The sequence below is a fragment of the Chelon labrosus genome (assembly GCF_963514085.1).
Source record: "Chelon labrosus genome assembly, chromosome: 9".
NCBI lineage: Eukaryota > Metazoa > Chordata > Actinopteri > Mugiliformes > Mugilidae > Chelon > Chelon labrosus.
In genome coordinates this window covers 7,517,388-7,536,453 of record NC_140359.1, presented here as the reverse complement: position 1 = coordinate 7,536,453, position 19,066 = coordinate 7,517,388, and the positions used below count along the sequence as shown (strand labels likewise).

At 41.1% G+C, this 19,066-nt stretch overlaps 2 protein-coding genes across 2 annotated transcripts; one reads left to right on the top strand and one right to left on the bottom strand.

Moving 5' to 3' along the window:
• Nucleotides 1-3,450: 3,450 nt before the first annotated feature.
• trmt2a (tRNA methyltransferase 2 homolog A) lies at nt 3,451-8,875 on the top strand. The gene is made up of 12 exons (XM_084551851.1): nt 3,451-3,510; nt 4,295-5,001; nt 5,091-5,199; nt 5,336-5,517; nt 5,624-5,738; nt 5,831-5,946; nt 6,046-6,157; nt 6,420-6,542; nt 7,078-7,153; nt 7,270-7,386; nt 7,469-7,565; nt 7,697-8,875. Exons 2-12 carry the CDS (start codon nt 4,373-4,375, stop codon nt 7,869-7,871), a joined length of 1,851 nt encoding a protein of 616 aa, XP_084407977.1. The 5' UTR covers nt 3,451-3,510; nt 4,295-4,372; the 3' UTR covers nt 7,872-8,875.
• A 141-nt stretch (nt 8,876-9,016) lies between these two features.
• On the bottom strand, nt 9,017-18,968 carry dgcr8 (DGCR8 microprocessor complex subunit). Its single transcript, XM_084551850.1, has 14 exons — nt 18,202-18,968; nt 16,908-17,867; nt 15,999-16,161; nt 15,047-15,189; nt 13,865-14,207; nt 13,577-13,774; nt 13,338-13,439; nt 13,125-13,223; nt 12,549-12,631; nt 12,293-12,393; nt 11,917-12,023; nt 11,337-11,464; nt 10,253-10,366; nt 9,017-10,033 (listed from the first exon to the last, which is right to left on the bottom strand). The coding sequence occupies exons 2-14, from the start codon at nt 17,586-17,588 to the stop codon at nt 9,950-9,952; spliced, it is 2,346 nt and encodes a 781-aa protein (XP_084407976.1). The 5' UTR covers nt 17,589-17,867; nt 18,202-18,968; the 3' UTR covers nt 9,017-9,949.
• Nucleotides 18,969-19,066: the final 98 nt, after the last annotated feature.

Sequence of the window (19,066 nt, the reverse complement as noted above, 5' to 3'; positions counted from 1 at the left end):
AAGGGATGGGAATGGTGCTGTAATTGAAGAATTGTTAGACAACTGTAGGCTAGTAGTTATGAATGATAGCAGACCAACTCGATTTGACATAAATACTCTTAAAATGTCTTGTCTTGATTTAACTATTGCATCTCCATCCCTAGCACGAGTAGGTGAGTGGGATGTACTGGGGAAGCATTCAATGGGTAGTGACCATTTTCCAGTCTTAAGCCAATATGGAAGATCCTTAATAGTGGTCCAGGGGGAATTAGGTAAAAGATTTGATTTTTCTCGAGCAGAATGGGGTAAATTTGGAGTAGAAATTGGAAAAAGTTTAGGGGAAATTAATAGTGAAGAATCTATTGATGAGTTTAATGATTCCTTAAGTAAAATGATTTTTGAGGTGGCTTTAAGGACAATTCCATGTAGAGGGGCTCCGAAGGCTCGAGTAATTGTTCCGTGGTGGAATAGTGACTGTGATAAGGCTGTGAAAGAGAGGAAACAAGCTTTTAAGCTTTTGCGTAGATACCCAACTCAGAATAATAGTATAAAATTCAAACACTGTAGGGCAAAGGCAAGGAAAATAATAAAAGATGCTAAAAGAAAGTGTTGGAGGGATTTCTGTGGGACCCTGGGACCGGATTCCTCTGTCGGGCAGGTTTGGTCAAGGGTTCATAAAATGTCAGGGAAAATGGTGAGGTCACTACTACCAGCCCTGTCTGATGGTAGTAGTGAAGCAGTCAATAATATGGAAAAAGCAAATATATGTGGCAAAGTTTTTCAAGAGGTACATAATTCCAAGTCTTTAGGGGATTATGGTTTGATGAGGAGGGAAGACATCTTGAGAACTGAAGGGTGGAAGTTAAATGTTGTATCTTCAGAAAATGAATTTCTTAATGTATTTTTCTCTATGAAAGAGCTTAAACAAGCAATTCAAGCAGGAGCTAAGACCACTCCTGGTCAAGATAATATCAGTTATGAAATGCTTCAACATTTAGATGATGTAGCTTTGGAGGAAGTTCTGGCTTTGTATAATTATGTTTGGGAGGCAGGTGTTTTACCTAAAGTATGGAAACATGCTGTTGTGATTCCTGTCCTGAAACCAGGGAAAGACCCCTCTTGCCCGTCGTCATATCGGCCTATCGCTTTAACAGCCGTTTTATGCAAAGTAATGGAAAGAATGGTAACAAATAGGTTGGTTTATTTCCTTGAGACTAAAGATTTTTTTGTGAATTATCAAAATGGGTTTAGAGTTGGAAGAAATACTATGGATTCCATTGCAGTGTTAGATCAAGATGTTAAAAAGGCCATTATTAACAAAGAAGGGGTAATTGCTGTGTTTTTAGATATTGAAAAGGCGTATGATTCAATGTGGAAAGAGGGGTTACTAATTAAGCTCCATGATGCAGGTGTTAAAGGTAGGATGTTTTATTGGATTAAGGATTTCCTTAACAATAGATCTATTCAAGTCAAAATTGGGGGAGATCTCTCTGACATTTTAAACATTATAAATGGAACTCCACAAGGTTCAGTTATTAGTCCTGTCCTCTTCAATATAATGATTAATGATATATTTTCAAGAGTTCCTAATCATTTTGGGAAGTCTCTGTTTGCAGATGATGGGGCTATCTGGAAGAGGGGGAGAAACTTGCATGTTCTTTTTCATCAGATTCAAAAGGCTCTGGATCAGGTAGTTCAGTGGGCTAATGATTGGGGCTTTAGAATTTCATCCTCCAAAAGTAAATTTATGATTTTTGGGAATAAGAGGAAAATTCCTGCCTTGAACATTTTGCTGTATGACTGTCCACTGGAAAGAGTTAAAGAGTTTAAGTTTCTCGGTCTATGGATAGATGAAAGACTAACATGGAAAATTCATATAGAGAAAGTTGTATGTAAGTGTGAAAAGGTGATTAATATCCTTCGATGTCTTGCTGGGAGCGACTGGGGTGCTGATCGAGATACTCTAACTATGATTTATCGTGCTATGATTAGATCTATTCTGGATTATGGGTGTGTGGTTTTTGGTTCCGCTTCCAAATCTGTATTATGTAAACTAGACCGGGTTCAGACTAAGGCCTTGAGAGTCTGTAATGGAGCCTTTAGGACGACTCCTATTCCTGCTCTACTTATTGAAATGAGAGAATTACCTCTGGAAATCAGGAGGAAAAAGTTAGGGCTCCATTACTGGGCTAAGCTGAGTTGCTCAAGTTCTAGTTCTGCCTCAAGGTGTCTGCTAGAAAGTTCCTGGGAGTTTCCCGGAAATGGAAAGAAGAAATTTTTTTTACATTGTATAAAACAGTTGGCGGGGGATTTTGGAGTAGAATGTCAGAGAATGTCTGGGCATGTGTGGTCTCCTATCCCGCCTTGGTTTCTTCCTGAACCTGAGGTTTTGCTGTCTCTCCTCGAAGTAGGGAGAAATAGTCAGTGTAAAGATGTGAAAATGATCCTGAATCAGCTTGAAGGATTCGTGAACATTTTTACTGATGGGTCAAAGGATCCTGTCTCGGGGAAAACTGGGGCTGGGATTTTTGTTGCAGATGAGAATCATCAATTCAGCATTCGCTTATCAGACAATTTATCTGTATTTTCAGCTGAAATGTTAGCAATTTTAAAAGCTTTGGATTGGATAGAACAAAATAAGCCTCAGAACAGTGTTATTTGTTCAGATTCTGCTGCCGCTTTGGTGGCTGTAGAAGAAGGCTCCTCAAGTGCCCGTCCAGATCTGGTAATGGAGATTCTGTGTTGTCTCTTAAGAATTGAGAGATCAGGGTGCCATGTATGTTTTATGTGGGTGCCTGGACACTTTGGGATAGAGGGAAATGAAGTTGCCGACAGGTTGGCTAGAGAGGCATTGTCTAAAGAAAATATAGAATTGAATGTCATGATGGGTAAGAGTGAATGTGTGAGTATCTGTAATGTAAAACTTGAGTTGCAGTGGCAGAATGAGTGGAACCAGGAGCAGAGGGGAAGGCATTATTTTTGTTTACAACCCTCAGTAAAGTGTAAAAAATTGAGAAGTATGTTTGGGCGGAAGGATGAAGTTGTTTTAACGAGACTGAGGCTGGGGCATTGCTGTCTGGCCAGTTGCTTAAAAGTCATAGGTAAGCATGAGAATGGGTTGTGTGAGTGTGGAGAATTGGAGACGGTGGTGCATGTGCTTCTTTCTTGCAAGCTATATTCCAGTCAGAGACGACAGCTATTTATAGACCTGTATGATCTGGGTCTGTCTGTGATTTCTTTTCGAGGTATCTTTGCATCAGGAGAAAAATCTAACTCCTTTGGGAGGGCAGTATTAAAATTTCTGCACTCTGCTGGATTATATGTGAAAATTTAATTAAGTAGTTCTGGGTATGACCGGTGGAGGGCAGCATTACGCTGGATAGCGTACAGCCTGCCGGAAATCAAGAAGAAGAAGAAGAAGAGTCCTACCACTTTAAGAAAGTTCAAAGTTCATGCTGCACGTGGTTAAGTCAACATGGCGGCGCCCTGGACAGTTTAGTGAGTGGTGGAAATAAAAGTAGACATAATAAGGTAAGGAAGGTGAATAAATTAGATCTGGACTTAAAGTGTACTTTGCTAACTTGTTGCAGATTTTAAAACTATAACTTTCTCTAACTGTCAGATATTAAAATACTGACATGTCGTTTTCTCTAAACAGCCACGAGCTACAGTCGTATTGCCACCTTAGCCTTTAGATTTTTTTTTAGATTAGATTCAACTTTATTGTCATTACACATGTACATGTACAGAGCAACGAAATGCAGTTTAGCATCTAACCAGAAGTGCAATAGGCAGTAAGTGCACGTGGCATAAATATTATGGTAAATAAGTATGGTACAGGTTGTTTTTACAGCATATGGACAATATTTACAGATTAGAACCTATGTACAGATGAGACCATATATACAGGTTAATGAGCAAGATATACATAACGATTGAGTGAGGTACTATGAACATATTATACAGATGGATTTGTTCGTTAATTGTGAGTAGACTATAAACAGGAACTAGCATAACATAATTTACAATAGAGGAGATGGCAGATGATAAATTAGGCGATACAAAAACAGATGACGTGAGCAACTTACAGCGCAAAAATAAATAATAGCAGTGGCTATCTAAGTTACTAGACTTTACTTACCATTACGTACAACTGTGTTGGTATTAAAAAAATATTTTAGCTTTTTTTCACACAACCATAATCGAAGTCCTTAAACGCAATTCATACTTCACACTTACTGTTCTGCGTATTTCAGCGGTATAACGTCAAATAACAACAAAAACTAGAGTCTGATTGCAATACTTTTTTCCTCAGGTTTGATGAGATCGAATGATAAAGCTGTATTAGTTTGTAAAGTGGACAGTGAGATTTGTATTCTACCAGCCAGCAGTGATGGCAGAAGTAAGCAGCTGCCCAGTTCCTGATACCACATCCTCAAAGGAGGAGGAGAAGAATCCTGATGACCTTCCTCAAGACTCCAGCAGTGATGCTGTTAAGTCAGACATTCCAGCGGAAGGGGAGAGCGAGGCAGCCTCTGACCCCAGTCTGTACCGCTACATCAAAGAAGACCTCTTCACGTCAGAGATCTACAAAGTGGAGATCAGGAATCTGCCCAAGTTCACTGGCTTCAACGACCTGAAGAAGTTCCTGGCCAAACAGGGCCTCAACCCTCACAAAATCAAGCTCTTTGGAAGGCAGACATTTGCTTTTGTCACCTTTAAGAATGAGGAGGAGCGTGACAAGGCCATGAAGATGGTGCACGGCATGCAGTGGAAGGGTCAGGTGCTGACCGTCAAGCTGGCAAAACCCAAAGCGGACCCCATCTTGAGGAAGAGGAAGCAGGAGGAGGGAGAGGGCACGGGAGGGCAGCCACCATCCAAACGAACAGAGGGGGATGAGGAAGAGGAGCCGCTTAGTGTCCAGATAGCCAACGTGGTGACTCCTCTGTGGAATGTGCCTTATGAGGAGCAGCTGACGAGGAAGGAGCAGGAGGTGGTGGCTGTTCTGCAGAGGCTGGCAAAGTAAGTGGTGTCTAGATGTATGCAAGTATTCGTTATTTTGGATTCACACTCAAATTTGACAATAATGTTTTTTTTTGTTTTTTTTTTAGAGAGATTGGCAGCACCAACAAAGCCATGCTGCCATGGTTGTTTGCACAGAAAGGGAAATTCAACAAAATGTGTTGTCCTCTGGAACCTATCCGACCCTCTCCTACACAGGTAAAATAAACACAAATCGCATATAGATACAACACAATGCAGAGTAGACCAGCTTAAACTGTTTTATAATATATCAGTTGTTCCAAACCTTTAAATGTTTTGGAGTCTAATTCCTCTGACCCTGTTTCTGGATCAGACAGAGTACAGGAACAAGTGTGAGTTCCTCATCTCTGTGGGCGCAGACGGCGAGGATAAAACCATTGGTTTCCGCCTGGGGAAATATAAAGGAGGTTCCTGTGCTGTGGTGGGGCCGGCAGAGACGAGCCACGTCTCGGCCGAGGCCAAGAGGGTGGTCGGCGAGTTTCAGAAGTTCATCAGGTATTGTGTGGTTTTGCCGTTGTATTTTCTGTCCCAACTGCCAAGCCAGAAATCTGCTCATCCTTTCGTCTATTTAAGTTAATCTCATTCTTACTTTGCAAACCAGGACAACACCATACTCTGTGTACAGTCCTGAGACATATGAGGGGCACTGGAAGCAGCTGACTGTACGTACCACGAGGACCAAACAAGCCATGGCTGTGGTGTTCTTCAACCCACAGGTGATGAACTATTCACAGATCAACTTTGTCTGGTAGAATTTAATCGGGCATTGTTAGATTTTAAAATCCTTTACTTGTTCAATGCCTCTTAGAAACTTGAAGAAGAGGAACTCGGCACTCTAAAGAGCTCCATGAGGAAGTACTTCACAGAAGGAGAGGGGAAAGACAGCGGCGTTACCTCTCTGTACTTTGTTAGAGAGGGTCAAAGGTAAAATTAAACACAATTCCCAATCCTTCAGCATGCTTTGACTCATGGTCATCAGAATATGATGTTGACCCTTCAATTAAACTTTTTTTGCCTGTACAGGACGTCTCCCAGTCCCGAGGACTTGCCCTGTGAGCTGGTGGCTGGAGAGAGCTGCATTCATGAGGAGCTGCTGGGTCTACAATTCAGGATCTCTCCGCATTCCTTCTTCCAGGTAAGGGGACTGGACTTACCTCAGAGGTTTCCTGATGGCCCACTTACTACTTCTCCAGCAAATTCATCCTTAAATTTAGCCACTGGAACGGCCAGTTGTAGTCACCACTGTCCAGTGATCATCTCTGGAGCGTGGATTTAATGAGTGACTGTGATTATTATTGACATTTGTTTGAAGACACTCAGCTGCTGAATATAATGGTACCAGCTATGCTATCCTCCCTTTTTGGTAAAAGTGAATTGTAATATGTGTTTCCTGCTAGGTAAATACAGGAGCAGCAGAGGTGCTGTACTCTGCAGTGGGGGAATGGGCCCAGCTGGATCAGGACAGCACAGTGCTGGATGTGTGCTGTGGCACAGGAACAATCGGGATCTCTCTGGCTAAGGTAACATTTGTTGTTTCTATCAACCATCTCTGAATACACCTGATCCACAGAAGCCCCTCCCCTCAACCCATGGGACCCAAAGGTCCCCACTCACAACATTCTGTTGCCAGACACCACAGGACGCCCTCAAAAGGCCCATGTCCATTCTCTGATGAGTCAGAACAGTTTTGGGAGGTGTTATTAGGAAGGTGGTCATAATGTTATGCCTGATTGTGTTATGTTGTGATAATCAGAGCAGGCACACGGGTATTAACTGCTTTGGTCTGGATGATCTGATGAATTACTAATAGATAATCCTTTGTGTATATGATACATACTGTACAGTGCATACAATATATAATGTACAAGCTGGATTAATAACTTCTTGAAGCTACTTCGGCCACAATTCTGACATGATATGTTATACTGGTCTCAGCCACCTGGTAAATCCGGTGAAGAAAGTTCAAGATCTAACAGTTAATGACAAAATGGGGCAGGTGAGATTCTTATTATGGATGTTTTCATTGTGTCTTTCTTTTTTGACATTTGTCTCCAGAGGGTCAAAAAGGTGATTGGCATCGAGATGTGCCAGGAAGCAGTGGAGGACGCCAAAGTAAATGCAAAGCTCAACGGTAAGACACCAGATATCATTACTACCAACATGTACAGAATCTAATGTTGTACTTAAGTGCTGCGTGTTTTTCCTTTTTGGCTTTTGATCACTTGTTTTCTTTCTGCGTGCTTTAAGGTCTAAGTAATGTTGAGTTTCACTGTGGAAAAGCCGAGGATGTGTTCCCAAACATCCTCAATGCCCTCGTGTCACCCAACGTAACAGCCATCGTGGATCCGCCGAGGGCAGGCCTGCGTGAGTATACGTGACTGAAACTACACACGATCCAGTCTTTCCAAGACTGCTTATATGAAGATTTGTTTTCTTGATTTAACAGACTCCAAGGTGATACTCGCCATCAGGAGAGCAGAGCATCTGAAGCGGCTGGTTTACGTGGCGTGTAATGCCAAAGCAGCCATGACCAACTTCATTGAGTGAGTTATGTTTGTTTTATAGCAGCACCTTGAAGAGGCACATTTGAATTTGATACGAAAAATCCTATCGACTGTTTAGAAAGGATTTGTTTTCTACAACATGGTAAAGGTTTGGTTTTTTTTGTCTTCAGTCTGTGCAGAGCTCCATCCAACAGAGTTCGTGGAGCCCCTTTCCGTCCAGTGCGAGCCATGGCCGTGGATCTGTTCCCTCAGACCATGCACGTCGAGATGCTTCTACTGTTGGAGCGCGTGAACTACGACTCCCAGCAGCAGGAGACCAGCAAGCAGGAAGAGACGGGTTCTTAGTCTTTGAAAAACAGGCAGAATGGACTTAATTATAAGTGCATACACTCATTTTTTTTTCTCTCCCCAAGACTCGGAGTACAGTCACCATATTTGTCATTAAATTGTCTGTTACTAATATTGAAGTATGGACAAATTTTGCCTGAGCTGTTCTGAGAGCCTGTGTTAGAAGACCATAAACTTATTAGATTGATTTTGTCTCATACAATGCTTCACATGCTGTTGTAGAATAAAAACCTTTAACTGCCGCCTCAGTTTAACTTCTTGTTTCAGTGTTTGATCCACCTGTGGTCGAATAAAACAAACACTTTCTAGCCATTAGTCAAGACATTTTATTTTGCATAACAAATATCACCAAAGTCATTGAGCTCAGATTGCAATACATACTTCATTTTCTAGGCAGCAACGTTTCAAACATTTTGGTACAACTCAACATTAACACATAAAAGCAGTATATTTTTTTTCTTTGCCCTCTTCTCACACCGACACACACTTGGCAAGACAACACACGTACAGATGGAAAAGCACACTCTAAAAGCGATCTACACTGTCGCGAGAGCCTTGTTTTTAAACTGATGTTCTTGTGTGTTATGTAGATAAAGCACAGGCCAAATACTTTAGAGAGAATGCACAGCAGTTTCAGTTTTGATCCAGCAAGTGATGGGTCTCTGCATTTTCCTGTGTTACAGCTCTTACTCTACAGTTTGCAGCAACATTTGTCTTCTATAAAATGCATAAGACTGTATGTAAGCTTTGGTATGCATGGTTTCATCGGCTTGTGTTGGACTGGACAACTTGATCGCATTTTGTTCATGTCAGTACCAACAATTTTTTGCCTTTTGAAAAATGTACTTGTGGTCAGACAGTGAGATCAGCTGTCACTATGACTGCAAACGTACACAAAATACACAATCCAGTGAGATGAGTCTTAAAAAATCTGCACATGCCGTAGGTGTTATTTCCCCAAGTGCATTAGGTTTTATATGCTGTCTTCATTAAAAATACTAATTGCTTACTAAATGCTTTATCAAGTAAATGGAACTTGGTCTTTCCACTTCCTGCTGAAGGGCGTTTTAGGTCCAATATACTGTATATACTCTGAGCCCTTCCTGAAATGGATTAACTAAGGCAACATGTAGCCAACATGATTTTATTTTTTTTTTTTTTTTTTTTTTTAAGGGCACCAAAAATGAAACTTAAATGTTAGTCGTTAGTTGGTGTGCATGGCATTAGTATTTCACTAAGAAAAAAAAAAAGCAACTAAGAGCATCTAAGAAATGATCCTCCAACTTAAACATGTTATAGTACTCTGCGGGCCTGTGCTTGGATTTACTGCAGTGTTGGTATGGAGAGCAGAACGACGGTTTCCTGTAAGTAAATGAAAAAGGCAACAAGACCCTCACCCTACGTATCCCAAAAGCAGTTATTCCTATGTCAACAAAAATATCTGACAGGACACGAATGCATTGAAAGAGTTCTGAATAGTGATCACTTCACAACGCGAGTTGTTATCGTGCAAACCAAGACTGCTCATTCCAAGGAAAAACAAAACGGTACGTCTGTATGCATCACCCAAAATATCCATGACACCTACCATTAAAATACCCAACAAAGCTTTGTTTCCCCAATTAAAAAAATGGCATAAATACAATTATTAGTAGTCCCTTTCAAATACTTAAAGCACAAACAAAACTAACAGGTACTTTAAGATTGCTGAAAACACTTCAAACCAATATGTGCAGTGGTTTTCGCGGTTAAAGAAGCATGCATTTTCTTTTATTCTGATGTGGTTCGTATGAATTGAGTCATGTTAACTTCTCTGCACCCAGGAGGATTTTTCCTAGTGGTACAGCATGGATGCATCTAGAGAGGTAGAAAATATTTGCTCTATGATCTGTTCATCTATCAGCTGCACCAATAAGAAACATATGTGGAGGAAGCAAGCAGTTCTACCGACCTGGTCTATGTGATACTATATTGCCATTAGATCTCAGTGATGCATAATTAAGGGATGGATGGTGGTGTGTGATGTTGGACAGTGACTGGGCTTCAGTGCCGTGGTTCTTCAGTGATTCCGCGACTTAAACGTCAACAGTGCAGAGGGGTTCGCTCCCTGGTTGGGCTGACTCCATTATGGTCATTTTAGGTTTCTTCCTCGTTTCCTCCTGGTACAAAAAAATAAAGACATATAGATATACAAAACTTGGCAGTGGCAATAAAATTGGGGGGATGGATAGGCAAACTGGACATGGCCTTGAACTTCAACTGAACTTTGGTGAAATCATTGACATGCATCAAGCAGAGAAAACATCTACAGTCAGAAGTACAATTCCCTTTAAAGAAGATTTTCTGCACTTGCTAGAAAAAAGGGGAGTAATTCTTACCCTCTGAGTGGCCAGTTTCCTCATCTCTTCTTGCAGTTTGTTCAAGATATGAAGGTTTGGCTTGTTCTTTTTGGCATACTGCTGGAGCTCGATCACACTCTTGTCAGAGTTCTCCTGAAAAAGATGACTTTGTTTATGACACGCACAAGGATGCCATGCCATAAATGCAACAATGGGCCAGCAAAGGTGAGGAATAAGATTTTTAAACAATTTTAGATTCAAAATACTTCATAATGTTCTGGAAATGCAGCCAACACGTTTAGCCCCCGTTCACACCTGTTGTGATCCAATCACAAGTGGACTGCTCCAAGTACAGATGTGGAAGTACCCAAGAGCTATTGGGGGCACATCGAGATCTGATTGCTCAAACCGCATTCGTAGCAGTTCTGGGCAGCAGAGAACGATCGCCTACTCAACCAATTTCCTCAGTGAACAAGTCGAGTTCTGCCTCAATAAATTTACTTTCCACATCTCTTAAAGAACAAAATCTCTTTTTGTCAAATCTCTTTTGATGAAAAGTTAACAGGAATTTAGGGTGTTGCTTCCAGCTATTTGTTTACTAAATACTTGCTGCTTCATAAAGCAGCAATATCCATGCGAGTACCTAAAGCAAAAACGTTGTGCACGTCTTTCCACTTAAGTCGAAATAGATAGTTTTCTGCTGGTTCATTTTTTTTTCTCTCCATAGAGAGTGAGTCACTTCAAGGGCTCATTCTAATGCCAGGTGGGAACAGACATATTAAGAGGTGCCCTCTTGTCCTCCGGGACGCATGTTACTGCTAGGAGTTATACAAAGCCTCATAATGCAGGTTGGCATGACTGAGACGCAACTTCCCCTTCAATGGATGCTTATAGCTAAAATGCCTTGTAATTGCTAAATTAAACCTGCAGCTACAATGAGAGGCTGAATACACAGTTGTGTACTGGCAGATAACCCGAGTTGCAAAAGAAACTCCTTCAATCAACAATATCAGGATTATGCTCGATAAGATATTTAAAAATCACATATGTATTGTAAAGCTTGAAACAAAATGGAACAATTAAAACCAAACTTTCCTGAAGAAAGGCCTTACAGGACACTTACCTTCTTGACCATCTTATTGCTCTCTCTGCCGTACATGCGCAGCAGTGAGCCCCAGTTCTTGACATGGGGGTGAAGCATCTGCAAGATCTTCTGAGATGCAAGTTGTTTGCCAACCCTCTTGTTCTTGCCTGGTGACAAAGATGACAAACGTGTCTGGCATTGACAGATAAACAAATTCTCAAAATACTGTAATATAATTTGAAAGGGTACTTTGAAGTTGAAATTGTGTTTATATGGTTACTAAAAAACAGAATTTCTGTCCAATCAGAATAAAATGTAACCAACAACTGAAAGTATTGGGTTGAGAGGGGACACGTTCGCATTTGGATAATGTCCCTAAATAACTGTGTAAAAGCTTGATTCAATCGTTTATCTCTGGTTGGAATACATACATTCCTTGCACACATTTTTGCCCAAATGGGGGTAAAGATCCGGTAACTTCATAATTTTCAGAATTATTTGAGTAGGATTGCAGAAATATTGTCCATGCAACCAATGCCACACCTACGCATAGGATTTAAGCATTTCTCTGCCTCAGAGCTCTCATCGCAGGGGATTTTAACAGTCAGGATTTACTTACACCAGCCGCGCACAGTGTGTTTCCCACAAGTCATCACATATTCACTCTTCTGGTTTTTTCCAGGGATCACCTCAAATTTAATGCTGGTGTCCCCCATTCCATGGTTTCTGTAGGGAGGAACAAACATTGGCTTTCACATAAACATCTGAAATCAGACACACTGGGGTCTTGAGTTTCCTATGAAACAATGACAGAATGGCTCCTTCAAGCAGCTAAAGCAGCCGACCAGGAGCTGTGAACAGTATTGGAAGTGAGGACAGGCTCCACTACATCACTTAACTCACTTTAAAATGCAAACACTTGTGGCAGTGAATACAGGTTCATGCAATTCATCCATGCAGATAGTAAATAATAAAAATGCTCAAGCCTACTTTACCTTTTAAGGCACTCATGAAGAATCTGATATGGCGAAAGAAGTCCTGCTTTGTTGGTCAGTTCATACACTCTTGAGTCTTCTATACTGATATGATTAAAATACTGTGGGACAGAGCACATTGAATGTAACCACTGTTGTCAAATCTAAATGGGAATTTTACACTTAAAACAATATATTTTTGCAGCAATGCTTCTTGAAGAAAAACTTTTGAAATTCATACTTTCAAATAAATGAATGTTAAAAAACAAACAAGTACCTCCAGTTCATCTCCCTCGACAGGTTTCTCCTCCGAGGTCTGCTTCACAAAGTCAGGGATGAGGATTTCCAGTGTGGCTCGAGCTGAAGTTGAAAATAAATCTCCAGTGAGGGTTGAAATATTACAGGTGAATGCACCACTGAAAATATCTGTGTATGTGCATTACATCTCAATCTGCTGAAAGGAGGTGCCATAAAAAGGAAAAACTGATTGTCTAAATAAATGATGTGTGTAGAAGACGGTTAACTATGTGGCATTTGTCCGCTGATTTTGATTCATCAGCTCCCATCTATAACAGATTATATTTGTGCAGCCCGTGCCGTGACATCGCCATCTACCATGATGTACAAGATTGCAGTTTTAGGAGTGTACATCAGGACCAAGGTGGTTCTTTAGAAAAAGCTGTTAATCTGATTTAATCACTATATGTCAAAGACAAACTGACAATGACAGACTTTCAGTCTAATCATTGTTTTTAATCCACTGACATTAGCCGTTTGTGTTCTACACTGTATATTCAGTTGTGATGTACACCAACTTAACACAATGCTTAGTACCACACATAAAACCAATTACCAGCTTTATTCTTGGCAAGTTTTTTACTGCTTGCAGTTCCTGTGCCGTAAGTTACTCCATCTATAATGACCGAGGCGCCAAAGGGTTCACTTGGGTTCTCTGTGGGGCACAGAAATCCAGTTTGAAGTGAACATCTTGCAATGCTAAACAGCAATAACGAACAACAATTCATAAGAGTTTAAACCAACTGGGAGACACAAAAGAAGAACTTACCACATTCAAAAAAACTGTAAACAGGTCGAACCTTTAGGACACGTTGCATATATTCATGCAAGATGCAAACTTCAGACTTTCCATTAGGATTGATAACAAACTCTGTTGAAGAAGAAAAGAAATTTCTGCATCAACAAACTACTTTTTAAAGGACAAGTTTAGCTACCTGTGCAGACACATTATGTCATATCCATCATGAACAATATGAAATTCTCAGCCTGAATCCATGCAGCTCTTACCTTTCTTAGTAGGAGCATCTTGGACTGACAGTGTGATGAGTTTCTGGTTGGCAGGCAGAATAGGCCTCTCCGACTCTGCCTGCTTCCTTTTCATGTCTCTGTTGAACTGTCTTCGCTCAGCCCATGTGCGAAACTTCTTGACAGTGACTTGCTCAAAGTCAAAGCATTTTTCAAGGTACTGGCGGAATTCTTCAAGTTCTGTGATGAGGTTTCACAAAGTTAGAGAACGTGTAGAACTATAAGCTTTCAAAAGTCTAATACTGCAAACATACTCTGGTAAACCCTCACCTACGGACTCGTCCTTGCACACCTCCACCTTGGCCTTGACCTGTCCTAAGGCTCCTTGAGCAATGTCACAAGGATGGGACTCTTTATTCTGCAGGCTGGTATCAGTGGTACCTTCTCCTTCCTGGGTGCCATCAGTGAGACCAGAGGAAAGGACCATGTCCTGCTCCTCAGTAGTAACAGCATCAGACTTGCCTTCTTTCTCGTCACCATTTGTCTCCTCGACTGGCTTGACAGGAGATTTATCTGCAAGAGATGTCATCTCTCCATTCATCTCCTTTTCCTCATGTTCCTTCATTTTCTTGTAGTGTAGGCAAGGGATGCTGCTGGTTGGTGGGTCATGTTTCTGCATGAAAAAGAAAACCATGGACTGTTAACAAAACATCTCAATAGTGTTAAGATTTTATGCTGACTTCTATGAACTAAGCTGAAATATTAAGTTGACCATGATGTCAAAAATAAAAAATAAAAATGCAAGCCTGCCCTTGTGAATGAACTCTAATTTTGAGTTCAGTTAAACTCCAAATCGTTTATGTCCATCCTTCTCGCTGCGCCACTTCTTCACAGCAGCATTGCTGACTACTAGTGATGGGACGAACTGTGCCGGGGCTTCGGAGCATGTCGAAAAATCCCGAAAGTCTTTTATGAAGTTCGTACTGAGATTCATAAAGGGTGATTGATGTTACCAGTGACATCTGAAGCGTTTCATGAGGACTTCTAAGAAATCTTTTGGAGTTTTTCAGATGTAAAAAAATCTTAAGGGCTGGACCATTGGTTCCTAGAAAATTTGTGAGAATTTTTTTTATAATGTGCTGGCAATTATCTGTAATGTCACTCATAGAACTTTGTAATCCCAGACACCATTCACAGACACTGTTCTCAAACAAGTACCAACCACCTTAAGTGAGTGTAATATCTCACGATTTGAAGAATATACAGACTAACTTTTGGGATTTGTGGATGACTTCTATAAGAACTACAGACAGCAGGTGTTGGAATACAATAAGGTTTTAAGCAAGACGTTGGTGGTAGTCCATCTAAACCAAATAGACTATGCCGAGTTGTCACAGACAGGCACCCAGGTAATGAGATGATCAAAATGTCTGCACCAATTTTTATTTTATTTATTTTTTTCATTCTTCATGTCAGTCTGATAGTTGTTTGGACCTGAAACTGGCATCTTACCCTAATACTGCCAGTCCCAAGGAAGTAGGGTCTGGACCAGGTGACCACTCTGGTCTCTCTGTGCAGGTAGACTGGAATGCCTGAGTTATGGAATGTCATGATCCATCCGTCAGGTAGAGGCTCAGTGGGTGGGCGTCCCCGGCCTGCGACACAGAAAAATGTAACATATGTGATAAATCTTTCTAGTGTCATATTTTTTCTGAACAAATCCTTAAACTCCTTATTTTTTGAAACCACAAAACTCATACTCCTAGTGGTGTGACAAGCGGCCAATAGATCCATCACACTAAGCTACAATTGCCGTTAGGCTTAGAATAATTAAAACCACTTTTAATTCAATGTTTGGTTTAGGTATGGAACTGCGGTACAGTAATGTTAGCACCAAACATGCAAGTAAATGTTCCAGGAAAGCAAAGGATTCGTCAACCAACAGCTTGACATAAATATAAGACATCTGATATTCTGTTCACAGGCAGTGTAGAGTGTTTAATTCACAACTAGTTTTGTTATACTTCAAACTTATTGGATTAAGAAAGCACCAAATCATTTTATCTTATAGTACAGTTCAAAGATGTTCAATGTTCTGCAAATTTTGGGAACATCCATTTTGTACCACAGTAAAGAAAGGGTTAGGGTTTGGATTCTCAAAAATATTTTTTGCTGCCTGGCCAGAGTCAAGATTTACCCTTTCACTTTTAGGGTTTTAAACCAGGCTTGTACAGTGAGATGTAAAACACAACATGTTAGGGGCATGTGTTATTCAACTGTTCAATTTCAGGGTAAAAAAGAAAAAGGCCAATTTAGTTGTTCACTTCGGTTGTGCAAATCGTAACACACCTGCCAACCAGTTACTCAAGGGCAAACCTGTATTGTATTCTGACCCATAAAAAAACAAAACATATTCAACCGTCTGTATGGTGACAACCCTAAAACGGACATATCCACCACTCACTCTTCAGGACAGTCTTAATTTTGGTCATCATGGGCTGAACACCTCCTTCACCATCTGACTGATGATCACTGTCTGCACCATATTTGTCTTCTGCTGGGCGCATCTTCTTTGGGACTGGCATGCCCTCCTCCAGCAGAGCGTCAACATCATTGTCAAACTCCTCCTGGAAGAGTCGGTGGTTAAGGCCGGCAGACAAGGGTGGGTGACCAGTTTAAAGGAGTTTTTATTGAGCGAGTAGAAACGGATTTGGTGCCATAAACTGCTGGAAGCACAACCACATATTGGAGGTACAGAAAGAAAATAAACAGTTCTATTGAAAATTCTTCTCAACTTAGAAACAGATAATACTCACATTTCCAGCAGGTTTAATCCCCTTTATTAATTCTGATGATTACTTTTGAGTCAACGGGACACTCCGCATTTAAATGGGAAGAAAATTGAAAATAGCACTGACCTCTTTCAGCCTCACACTTCTCATTTTCAGTAACAAAAAACACAAATAAAACACCACATTTATATTATTGTGTACCGCCTAAAGGCAATATCTGTTTCTAGTTTAACCACTAGTAGAAAACGGTTTGACTGGTGTAATTTCAAATCAAGAAATATGTTGATCCTTTTTAGTCAACCACTGATTCAGTCCTAAAAATATATTTTCCTGTGGCCCGTTTGTACTATTTCTCCCCATAGCGTCACATTAAATGTAAAACTCACCCACTTTTTGCTGCATATGTTCCAAGTGTCATGGAAAAACTTGCTAGCTGCTCTAATGCTATTATCAACCAAATCATCATGTTGCTTTGTGCTTAACAATAGGAACTCTTTGACTATTAGCAGCCAACAGCGATCATCATCATGGTGACAATAAATACCATATAGTGGGTATAGCTGAGGACATAACAGACGTACCTCATAGGAGTAAGCTGCAGCCTCGTCATCCGCTTGCTCCTGCTGAACTATGACCTCAGACTTAAAGCCGCCATGATTTCCGTTGTCATGATCCAGGAAGTTCTCGCAGAAGTCATCCAACTCGTCCAGGACAGCGAACTCTACCTTGTTTTCCAGGTCTACCTCAGCCTCCTCTGAACTTCTGCCTGCAGTCTTTCCTGCGCCGGAGCTACCTTCAGCTACCTCTTGGTCACTAATCGAGTCATGCAGCTCCCCATTCAGACCATCTAAATCATCATCACTTCCTGCCTCCTGCCCTTTACCAGTGTACAAAACTTTCCTGTCTTTGCTACTGCTGCTTTCAGTGAAGCTTACACGGATCTTAACATCTCTGAGCAGCTTGAGGTCTGGCAGAAACTTGGTGACCGGGGGAGCGTGGCGGGCTGTTCTGGGGCACGGTGGGCTGGGGCTGGCCTCATTTGAGAGGTGGCTACAGAAAGTTATTGAGCCCTTGCTGAGGGGCTGCTGTGTCTTGGCTTCCCCGTCCCCTGGGGTGTATGTGTATCCATCACCACCAGAGCTAACGTCCATTACCTCTGCGTCACTGGACGTTTGCAGGGGAGGTGGTGGAGGTGCTCTGCCCTCATCTAGGCCATCAGGTGGCTCCAAGGGGAGAGGGGGTAGAACATCATCTATCTCCATGTCCTCTAAATTAACAACTACAACGTATACAGACTAACAATATATTTTAAAACCTGACCTGTTTAGAGACTTTCTTCTTATCTAAACCCAGAATACATGCAGATGCACATCCCTGTATAGACCACGTACCAGAGGTGAATATGCTAAGCTGACTACATTGTTCTTTTCATTAATGTAGACAGCTTTCAGAATCACTGTCTCAATTATTGGAAATCACAATGCATTCAGCTTAATATGGGATCTAGGCACTGATCATCCTCCACTGCGATCTTCTGGGAGCTAGAAAAAAAGGGACCGGTGAAAATAGAAATCAGATAGTACAACTGTATGCTCCTCAATTTAACGTAAAACTGGGTACTACTATGTTACTGCAACAAATTAAAGCGTTGTTTTTGCTATGAGGCACAATTAGCGTATATCCTTAAAAGACAAGCAAAATTATCGTAAAATAAAATGGGGAACGAGCCATCTTTAGCGCATCTGTTCGGTCTGCAGCTGCACCGAGGGGCCCTTATAACGCTAGCATAAATGCTAATGTGCTAACATTCAACCATCCGTAGAAAATGACAGCTAGTCAGGAAACAGTTGTTTACGGGACTACATGAGTACTCACTGATAAATATGACACAGGTGTCTCCTATTGGTCACCTAACCTCCTTCCTAAATTATTTTATTCTTGACGCAAGGCGACACGGCCTCCAATGCAGCCCCGCCATCTTGAAGAAAACCACAGCGGCGAGCCAACTCAAGCCCCGCCTCCTTGTACCGGCTTTTTTACGATTGACGGGTCAGCTGGCCAATCACGGTATCCGCTTCCGACTTCTACTGGTATGATTCAACCATTGACTGTACATACTAGGATCTAGGATTCAACCAATCAACATGAGCACGTTTTATCCTCATCTTCAACAGGTTAATGTGTATTCCTTTTTGTGCACACTGTCCCACCGTTCACACACAGGGTTTACTAATTATTGCCATACATATTTACCAAAACTAGTATGTAGTATAGTGAGCTATTTACTATTTCATTTTAAATGATTGTTTTCTGCTTGCATTCAGAGTTTCTACATTTAACAAATGGAACTGAATCATGCTTAAAACAGATATTTGAACTTTCTCTAAAGGCAAAGACCTCGTATTCAAAAGGAATATTAAATGAATACAGGTCTGATGGAGGCAGTATTCCACCTGGCCAGTTGGGGTCAGCGTTCGCACATATTACACTAGCGACAATACTCAGCAGCATCAAATTAAGAAAGGGACATTGTTGACACAAAAGAATAGCAATAAACCTACTGTTTGTACTTGTTACAAACAGTCTGTGTTAAACAGTCTGTGTGTTACAACCCCACAGTAAACACACGGTAGGAAAAGCGCTGGTGTGACTTGTAACATTCAGGATGGATTTGTTGTTCAATTATTTATGCAGCCTGCGGCGGTCAAACGGCTTTATGAAAGCTTCAGTAAATGAGAAC